The sequence below is a fragment of the Aulonocara stuartgranti genome (assembly GCF_965226115.1).
Source record: "Aulonocara stuartgranti genome assembly, chromosome: 10".
Lineage (NCBI taxonomy): Eukaryota > Metazoa > Chordata > Actinopteri > Cichliformes > Cichlidae > Aulonocara > Aulonocara stuartgranti.
This window is the reverse complement of record NC_138946.1, coordinates 2,967,633-2,978,192: the sequence shown is the minus strand read 5'-3', so window position 1 is coordinate 2,978,192 and position 10,560 is coordinate 2,967,633. Positions and strand designations below refer to the sequence as shown.

The window sequence follows — 10,560 nt, the reverse complement described above, 5'->3', positions numbered from 1 at the left end:
GTCGGATTGAGGAATCACAAGGTTTAGAAAAAAATCTGGAGGTCATTATTGTTTCTGTTCAACTTTAAAAAGCAGGAATTTGCTCAAAAAAGAAGAGCAAAAATCAAAATGATGCTGAAGAGTTTTCATCATCATTCATAATTAACATCCAAAAATTAAGTCAACATAATTTTTCCTATCATATATGTGCAGGGTGGGCCATTTATATGGATGCACCGTAATAACATGGGAATGGTTGGTGATATTAAAGTCCTGTTTGTGGCACATTAGTATATGTGAGGGGGCAAACTCCTCAAGATGGGTGGTGACCATGGTGGCCATTTAGAAGTCGGCCATCTTGGATACAACTTTTGTTTTTTTCAATAGGAAGAGGGCCATGTGACACATCAAACTTATTGGTAATGTCACAAGAAAAACAATGGTGTGCTTGGTTTCAACGTAACTTTATTCTTTCATGAGTTATTTACAAGTTCCTCTTTGTTCACAGCCATTGACATGTCGAAGAGGTTAACACGTGAGGAGCGGATCGAAATTGTGTTGATATCTGGTGAACGCAGTAACCGGGTCATTGCAGCAGATTTCAATGCAAGACACCCTACGAGACCACCCATCTCCCATGCTACAGTTAGCAAACTGCTTGCTAAGTTTCGTGAAAGTGGTTCAGTGTTGGATTTGCCAAAATGTGGACGCAAGAAAACTGTCACTGATGAAGAAACATCAGTGGCTGTCCTAGCTTCATTCAGCAAGAGCCCACAGCGTAGCACTCGCCGCATGTCACTGGAGAGTGGCATTAGTCGAACATCCCTTCGGCGGATATTAGCTACTCACAAATGGCACCCTTACAAACTCCAGCTACTGCAGCATCTCAGCGAGGACGACCCAGATCGGCCACAGAATTTGCAGAATGGGCAAAACAAAAATTGGAACAGGACCCTCAGTTCACGCAGAAGATTTTGTTCAGTGATGAGGCAAACTTTTATGTGAATGGTGAAGTTAACAAACAAAACCACCGCTATTGGTCTGACACTAACCCACATTGGATGGATGCCTCCAAGACTGTTGGAACAACAAAAGTGATGGTTTGGTGTGGTATATGGGGTACAACGATAGTGGGTCCATTCTTCATCAATGAAAACCTCAAGGCCACTGGATATTTGAAATTGCTACATGATGATGTGTTTCCCTCTTTCTGCACTGAAGCTGGCACGTTCCCTGAGTTTTTCCAGCAGGATGGTGCACCACCACATTATGGGTGCCAGGGCCGAGCATTCCTAGATCAACAGTTTCCTGGAAAGTGGACTGGTCGTCGTGGGCCAGTTGAATGGCCCCCAAGGTCTCCCGATCTGTCCCCCTTAGACTTTTATCTTTGGGGTCATCTGAAGGCAATTGTCTATGGTGTGAAGATACGAGATGTGCAGCACCTGAAACTACGGATACTGGATGCCTGTGCTGGCATTTCTCCTGCGGTGTTGCTATCAGTGTGTGAAGAGTGGGAGAAGAGGGTTGCATTGACAATCCAACACAATGGGCAGCACATTGAACACATTTTATAAGTGGTCAGAAACTTGTAAATAACTCATGAAAGAATAAAGTTACGTTGAAACCAAGCACACCATTGTTGTTCTTGTGACATTACCAATAAGTTTGATGTGTCACATGGCCCTCTTCCTATTGAAAAAACAGAAGTTGTATCCAAGATGGCCGACTTCTAAATGGCCACCATGGTCACCAGCCATCTTGAGGAGTTTGCCCCCTCACATATACTAATGTGCCACAAACAGGACTCACCAACCATTCCCATGTTATTACGCTGTATCCATATAAATGGCCCACCCTGTAGATATCCATATTATTGGGGGGGGGGGACGACACTAAGTGTTATTAGTATATTTAATATGTATAAGGATACAAAAAAATTCTTACATCATTTCTATTATTATTATTACACCTACACTTGTGATGTTAAATAATCTGACATTAAATTTACTATTTTTAACAAAAATTTATTTAAAAACAACCCCCCCCCCCCAAACAGACAGAAAAATGTCCAGAGTTACAGATTTAGAGACCAGTTAGCAAACATCTGTAAATGCTAACCCCTGGCTGAGTGGTTCACGCTAACAGTATACACGGGGAAAAATTTGCTTACCTGCAAATATCGTACAGCTTTTTATAATCAAGTTTACATCTGATATAAAATAAGAATAATGTCACAATCAAAAGATTATTTTAAACAGTTAATTCTTATTTTGCTTACGGAAACAAATGACTTAATATTTGTACTGCTGAGCAGGACAGGACAGGCTGTCTGTAACATTACTGCTTTTATAGAAGTTCTCTTTTGTTACTTTAGTCACATTTTGTGTTTTCATAAAAGACAATTTCCAAAAATCTTCAAATCCAACTTCCAGCGTCATTTAAGAGGAAAACTTTGTTCTAAAAATAACCCACACAACTTGTAACTCAAAGTATTTTGAAAGCTTGATTAAAAAAATAAAATAAAATTCTAATTTAATGAAAGGACTAGATGTTACAATCCCTGATACCGTGTTGCTTCAAATTGAGAAAGTCTTGAGGGATGGCTACTATGAGGGAAGGCAGCCTGGAAGCTTTACCAGCAGGACACAATAATAATAATAATAATAATAATAATAATAATAATAATAATAATAATAATAATAATAATTCCAACTTCATATATTTCTACTTGTTAACATCGTCTTCTGTCATGAGTGAAACGCTGGCTGCTATGGAAGCTTACTTTTGAAACTGTTTGCAGCAGTAAAAGAACTTTTACTTTGAAGGTGAAAGGTCTCCGGTTCTGGTTTGCATTGGCTTTTGTTCGACTTTCTCCACAGCTCACCAGGTAGTGTTTTCAAAGAAGTCTCCCTGTTTCATGCAAACTACGGCCAATCTTCTAGCAACCAAAGCAATCACAAGGCTTTCGGGGCAAATACTGTGAAGCTGTGGTTATCAGATGGCAACTAACCCGTCTCTATGCCTCTGTGACCGAAACCTTAGTTTGGTGTGTTTGGTGTAAAAGGTCAACTAGCATTAGCTGATCACACAAGACTCCACCCTCTCTTCCAAATATGGTCACTTGTGGCTCCATAAAACCGACACAGCAGTGGCTGAAATGTTAACGTCCACTGTGACAAACTTTTACATACATTCTTTTTAATTTGCCTGTAAAACACTATAAAGATAGTTTATTCTGAGAAATCTACTTTACTGCCATAAAAATTCTATAAAAATTCTTGTTTTCTTTTGAAATTCTAACTCAAATATTTGAATATCATCTCATACAAATTTCCGTGACATCGAGACTTTTCCATCTGAACACCGTCCTCAAGTGAAGGAACATCGTGAATACTGGAGGAAACATTACAAAGGAATTATTAACAGATTACTTTTATTATAAATATACAGTGTTAAAATGGAATGGTACCTGACACTGCTAGCTGTTTACAGAAACAAAAAGGAAGTTCTGTTTAACATAATCAATCGAGAGGGTTTAAAAACAAACTCCTGCAGTTCAAATCAAACATCTCGGGGAAGTGTTCGTTCTCTCCGGTTGACTGAGACCAAAAGTTAAACTCAGGTTGCAGAGAAAAAAAAAAAAACACGAGATGCTTCTGCTGATCCAGGGTTCGTTTCCATGGGAAAAACAAACAAAAACAAAGCGGGACAAAAATCATGAAAACAAAAACGTGTCAGGTGATTTAAAAATGAGATCACAGGCAGATGTGAGTGAGACATTCGTCAGTGTGTAACATCCAAGAGTTTTTAAAGGTGCCACAAGCAGCATTTTTAACACCTGGAAACATTTAATTTCTCTGCCAGAGGACCATACAAGGGAAATCCCCTCTCTGTGATGTCATACAGAGCCAGGAGGACTTAGACCAACATTTGAAACTTTGATCTTCTCCTGGAGCAGGAGATGTGCAGCAGGAAATAAAGAAAATCACATAAGTAGAAACAACAACGTCCCAGTTTTTTAAATCTGCTGAATTCTAACTCAGTTTAAAAAATTTCTAATATTTTTTTTGAAACACTTTATTCGGCCAAACATTCAATAGTTTATTCAAAAATACAGAATTGATTAAAATAGTCGTCTTTAGGAGCATCTGACATGTAGCTAATTTTTTGACACTGATATAGAAGCCAGAGGAAAGCTTTCTCTCTTTTTAACAGTCACATTGATGCAGCAACGTCAGATGTTAAAATGTGGCGTGCAGCACCTTTTAAAAAAGATTTGATCATTTTTCTTCATGAATGTCCGTCCAGCTACTCGGCGTCCTCGTTAGGTCCAGTTTGCTCCAACAGACGGAGCTGAGCGAGCGTCCTGCCTCCAACACCGCGGCTTTACCTCATTTCACCCAACAGGTCAAAGAAACGCCATCCGACTGCAGGAGCCGTTGTTCAAGTCAATGTTGTGAAGGCCAATGAGCTCATTCGCCTGCAAGTATCAACTCCAATCCAAAGTATCAGGCACTTAAATTTGAAGAACTTTACAGAAATGAGCAGTGCCGTTTGAGTCTTGATGCTGGAGTAGTGTGCAAAACACTGGATATAAGATCTGCTGAACATGCATAACAAAATGTAAACATTGGAAAATTTAAGATCAAATGGGAAAAGAAAAAAAAGACTGAAATTATACCTAAAGAAACTTTAACAAACTCAGTTTAAATAACCAGGAACAAACCTAGTCTCACACTGGTTTCACCTGATTCTCCAGCTCTAAACTAGAAGACCTCCCTTCACCTGACTTTGCCTCGTCAACAATAAATGCAGCTAAAAATTACTTACTTAGTTAGAGATTAAAGAGAAAACTGGTCCAGTGGAGTTATGGTTTGACTGGGAGGCGCCCAGTGAGAAGCTGAGGTGAATCAAAGTGAACGAGGTCCTACGACAGAGGAAGACGAGTTGATTCAAAGGTCAGGATGACATAATGGCGAGTGAAGCGATTTTGTGAAGAAGAAGAAAGTTTTGTGAAGTTAACTGCGCTTCAAACACCTGCTTTTTGGCAGCGAGGGTACCCTTAGTGACAAGTTCTAGCACCTCAGTATTAATCGACAAAGACGTGGATTGAAAATCATTGAAAGTTTCCGGGTTCTTCCAAGAACATCTGAACATGCAAAGACCACCCTCGCTAACATTTGATGCAAACCCAGTCATTTTGCTAGTTTTGAAATGTGACCTCGTCTTCATCGGTTACTCCTGGGGTGCTTTTAAGGGGTCATCTGCACACATGCCACTCTACTGTAGGCTTTACTGGCTGCTGCCCCTCAGGAGGCTTACAGCAGTTGGACAATCAGAGGAAAGCAGGCTTTTCAGGAGGGTTTCCTTAGAGACACTGGAGCTAAAACAGCTTGTTTTAGACATACGATAAAGTTAAAGCCCAGTTTAATAAAAATAAGGATTATTTTGAGCTATGAGTCATGCAAAGCTGCTCTGGTAGAGTTGAAGAATAAAAATAAAGGAAATGAGCAGAATCGGTCCCCCTTTGATAAAGTCCTAAGTTGTGCGTTAAAGTAAGCGGTACAGCTCGCCAAAAGCTAAAGGTGCAGGTGGAAAACTTTCACACAACCACTTCTGTCACATTTCTTGTGTAAAATCGAGTGTAAAGCCTGAAAAGACACGCTGCGTCTGCAGGACGATAAAACCGAGTGTACGTGCGTTTTTTGGAAATGTTTGGAGGTTTATGAACTCGTTCCCTCTGAAGCGCCTCACCTACAATAAATAAAGGTGTACTGACAGGAAGAAGCAGAGCCATTATGTACAGTAGTTACCCTGTTCTCACTGTTGTTACTGCATGAAGGGGAATAAGACTTTGTATTTACCGGTATTCACCATCGTCTCCTGGTTACTGCTCATTTTCCCCACGAGTGAAGAAGAAAATCCTGAAGTCCTAAAACTCCGACAGAGGTCACGGAAAAGTCCCGGTCGAGTACTTTGGTGCGTCTGCCCAGCTACGACCGACTGAGTGTGTACATCTCTACTCGCGTACTCATTCACAAACGATTTGCCTCACATGAAGCCAAGAGTCGAATAAATCAGGAGGAAAAAGTCCTGCACGTATTTTCATAAACAAGCCACAGTTTCTTTTAATTAAAATAGACTTTCTTAAAATTCTCAGGAAAATTAGGTCGGCTACGAGGAACTTTTCCTCTCGACACGTGATGGCGATGAAAAGAACAACAACAATAATAGCAACAATAATATGGCAACAAAACTAAGCAAACAGCACCACTTAATTTCGGTGTCGTAGTTGATTCGACTACTCGGGCAGGAAGAAAGGAAACGAGGAAAAGCGAGTGTGTACAGTAGGTGTGCAAATCTGAACCAACGTCTGTGGCAGAAAACAAACAGGAAAAGGCGACTTAAAGGGATACCTTGATGTTTGTTGGGTTTCATGTACGCACTTTAAATGACAGGATGATGATGATGAAGTGATGAAGGATCCGTTTCGCAGTCTTTGGTGGAGCTTTTTCCTAAACACGACTGAATCAAACAGAAACCGAACCAACAGGTCCGACGCGCATCGGAGAGCGGTGCAGAATCGTCTCGCCGCTCCCGCAAAGGACGGCGCCGCTCTCAAAACGAGATGTAATGAGGTCCGGATGGAGACGACTCGAGCGCTCGTGAAGCCGCAGGAAACCGCGACGAGGTGATCAGAAAGTCCCAGACATTGGCCCGTCAAAGGACCGGAAACCTGGTTTCACATTAAAGATCCTCTTCTCTGAGAGGTCCAGAGTTGGAGCTACGGAGTCGCACTCTGACCATCACGGATGGCGAGCGTTCGCTCTACGAACCAGACGAAGACTCCAGACTTCCTGACAGGCTCAGCAGGTGAAGTCCGTCATGTTCTCCACATTCATCAAGTTGTAAACCGTGAATTTATCCCTCACCTGCACCAGGTGATTCCTAATCTTTGCTCACCTCCTGAACCCCTCCCTCAGATCCCTCCGTCTGAGTTTGTGCACTTTGAGAAATTAAAAAGAAGCCAAAAAATCAACGCTGGAGGTCAGCTAGTGCCTGCCTCCCGAGCAGCTGTGCTGGAACTTTCTGATCTCACGCTGCCCTAAACACCCCTATATACGGATCAATCCGCCACTAAAAGTAGTTCCTAACAGTTTGTAGGAGTTGAGGAGAAGACGTGTTTTAACAGTTTAACTCCACATGCTTGGCATCCATCTATGTGCGTTTATGGACTGGCCTCCTACCCTAATGCATGCTGGGATACTCCCCTTGAACATATGAAGCAGGCGAGAAACTATAAAAGAACCTGAGGTAGTCTGAATGCTTGGGCTACGAGTTTGGTACGAGCTCTAATGTGAAGGCTGGTAGTGATGAGGGCGCCATCGTAGCTGCTGAGGGTTTTATAAGGAAACCAATGAGGTGGAGGGTCCGCGCAGTCGTTACGAGCTTAACGAACTCTGAGAAACACTGAAACGCCAATTTTTCTCAGGCCTGGAAGCAGCTCTACAAGAGAGCTGAGGGACGCAGGTCCATCATCAAGGTATCTCTTTAAGAGAATGTGTTTGAAGCCGGCGACGAAGCAGCTCGCAGGCTGATTTAAGGCACGTGTGTGAGAAAGTTTACATCATTAGAGCTAACGAACAGGACTATAAACGCTTCACTTAACGAGCTATAACGTGAAGACTGAGAGGAGCTGCTTCTTTTTTCTTTTGCTCACGTAACATCTAAACACCTTATCAGAAAATAACTCTGTCTCTACAGACGTAGAGTACAATTTAAAAGCTACAAACTACAGTACACTCTTAATGCTAGTTAATGAAGTCCCGATGCATAGCATCACCCATAGATGGACACTGATTCTGACTTTGTGGATCTCTGACGGCGGAGTCAATCGTAGTGTTATGGAGGTTATGGCAGTGTGTGTCCGAGTCCGTGTCTCGTCTCCGGTGAGATGCGTGATTGTCATGAGCCGTCGTTCCTCCGCAGAGTTCGTCCGACGACGTGAGTGGAAAAAAACTAAAACGCGAAGAGGAAGAGTTGGTGAAGATGGAGAAACGAAAGCTCCGCGCTCCCGTGGGTTCAGGCGCTGACGTGATAGGGCATCTTCCAACAAATCAGAGCGGCGGGGGTTAAAAACACTGCGTGTCAGCATTGGCGGCGCCGCGGCTGGAGCAGTCTCCGCAGTCTCTCCCTTCCATCGCCATCTTTTCTACTGCCACCTCCTCCTCATCCTCCTCCTTCACATCTTTTAGCGGATCCTCTCCGCTCTCGACTTTAGGGACGAACTTCCCGAACCGCACGCCATTCAGATCCTCCTCCAGTTTGACTTTGAAGGGCGGCAGGCCGAGCAGGAAGGCCCGGATCCTGCTGGGCGAGCTCAGATCTGCGGGTTCATCCTGGTTCTTCATCTCCACCTCGACCTGCCCCCCTCCTCCCACCACCGCCGCTCCTCCTGCTGCACTTCCTGCGGAGCTGGAGCGCGTTTCCTCAGCTGGCTCTGTGAAGCCGGTCCTCACTCTCTTGGCCGGCAGCTGGTCGGCGTTCCCATTGACGACGGCCCGGCTCGGCTCCGGCCCTTCCGCGGCGGGTCTCTTCGGCGTGAACCGTTTGCTGAGGTTGAGGGGCAGCGCCTGCTCGGGGGGAGGGGTGGGCTTGGTGTTCAGGTCCTGGGAGAGAGCCTCGGACAGGCACCGCGTGAACATCTGCAGCTGGGACGGGCCCAAGCAACGAGTCCTCATCAGCTGACACACCTGAACGCTGCAGTCAAGGTTCACGGGAAGGACTCGGAGGGGGGGCATGGGGGGCCGGGTTCTAGCCTCTCGCCCGCCTCCTCTCAGCCCCCCCTCGTCCATGTTACACCCTGAGCAATGGGTGTGGTGCTGCTGGAGGGGGTGGGGCTGTGGCTGCTCCCCGCTCGGGTGAGGGGTGTCTGGGCTCCCACTCTTCGGCTGGGGGGTGTAGATGATTGGATGGTGCTGGCTCGGGTTCTGGGGCGTCAGGGCAGGGCTCTCGGGGCCCCTCTGCAGTCCCAGCCGGCTCCTGAACACGTCCGAAGGACACAAGCCTTTGATGGGGCTGAAGCCGCTCAGAGAGCCTCTGATGAAGTGGCGCGGCAGCGCGGAGAGGAGCACGCCCGTGGCGGGAACCACAGACTCCCCTCGCTCTGTCTTCACCTCCTTCGGTTTGGGCTGGAAAGAGATGAAGGGGCCGGCGAGGGGGGCGAGGTCCGGGGTGAGGGGCATGGTGATGGGCAGGATGGCCGGCTGCAGGGAGCAGAGAAGGAAATGAATCACATGCAGTCAAATCAAACCTCCTCACAGGCGTGTACGAGTGTTTCGTGGTCGTTACCCTGTGCATGCCGCTGGCGGCAGTTCCTCCGCGGCCCACGGCTGGAAGCTGTTGCTGCGTCATCTCCACCGCACTGCCTTTGACCTTCGCCTGCTGCAGTGCCAGCAGCTTTGCCTGAGCGAGCACCGTGGCCTTGTTTCGCGTGCCCGGCGGCCGGCCTCGACCTCTCTTTGCCACCATGGTGCCGTTCGGGTTTGGGACCTGTTCAGAGGCAAGAGAGGCTGGAGGTGAACCAACTAAGCCAATTAAAGCAGTGACGTTTGCAGGGTTACTGAAGTGGTGGTGGCTAGCAACACAGCTATGTTAGCATAACATAAACACAGTGAAGCTGGAGGATGAACGCTAACTTTTTCCACCTGATAAAAGTTAACGTGAGGGTTCCTGATGGTTAGAGACAAATACAGTCGCATGGCAGGATGCTGTAAACGGACCAAACGTCAGTCAGGAGAACAACTGAGATAATCCATCCACAGGTGAGTCATTAATATACTGCAACAACATGGGAACAGAGCAGCTGCCAGAGAATTCAGCATTAATGAATCAGTGGTACAGAAGTGGAGGAAGCACAGTTTTTGGCTTCCCCCATATTCCAAAAGTGCTTCATCTCTTTGCTATGACTGTCGCCCGCCATAATTTGCAGATGATGTTGTTTGCAGCTGCTGCCATGCTTTCGACCAACACAGGGGCAGCTTGATGACACCATCAACATGCGCTATCGCCGTAGAGCGGTATAAATTTCTACCGTTTCTACCGCCCACCCCGAGGCGGCAGTGTCAGCGTCCCCCCATCACAGCATCACCCGAGCATCTGTTACGGAGCATCAGCGTTCAGCAGTGTTAGTAACAGATGAAAACAAAGCTGTCAGCTCACGTCATCATGCATGGTGGGAGAAGCAGCAGCAGGTGGTGTGGCCATCTTCCTCTCCCGGGGTCTGGGTCCCGGCTTTTTGCCTCTGGGATGTGGTCTCCTGCCTCTGATGCCTCTGGGCTTCAGCACCACCGGGGATTCTGGGACTTTAAACTCTGCTCCGCCCGCTCTGAGGTGTTCTTCATAAGGAAGCATCAGCCTGAGACACAGAAACCTGAACTTTAGCATGTGGACCCTTTTAGTCACAGGTCAAAGGTCAAGGGTTTAGTTTTCAGTATTTCCATTACATCTGTCAGGATATTACGGAGCCAGAATAATAATGTGCACAGTAATGCACATGGTCTACTCAGGTACAGGGAGCTT

The 10,560-nt window shown here is 45.7% G+C and overlaps 1 protein-coding gene across 1 annotated transcript in view; it reads right to left on the bottom strand.

Annotated features, from left to right (window-relative positions):
- Window positions 1-3,392: 3,392 nt before the first annotated feature.
- LOC309716359 (uncharacterized protein) overlaps window positions 3,393-10,560 on the bottom strand; it is a 47,451-nt gene continuing 40,283 nt past the window's right edge. The window contains exons 10-12 of the mRNA XM_082550104.1: window positions 10,201-10,396; window positions 9,331-9,531; window positions 3,393-9,245 (exon numbers count right to left, since the gene is read on the bottom strand). Coding sequence (XP_082406230.1) covers window positions 8,112-9,245; window positions 9,331-9,531; window positions 10,201-10,396 — 1,531 coding nt within the window. The 3' untranslated portion in view covers window positions 3,393-8,111. The remainder of the gene's footprint in view (window positions 9,246-9,330; window positions 9,532-10,200; window positions 10,397-10,560) is intronic.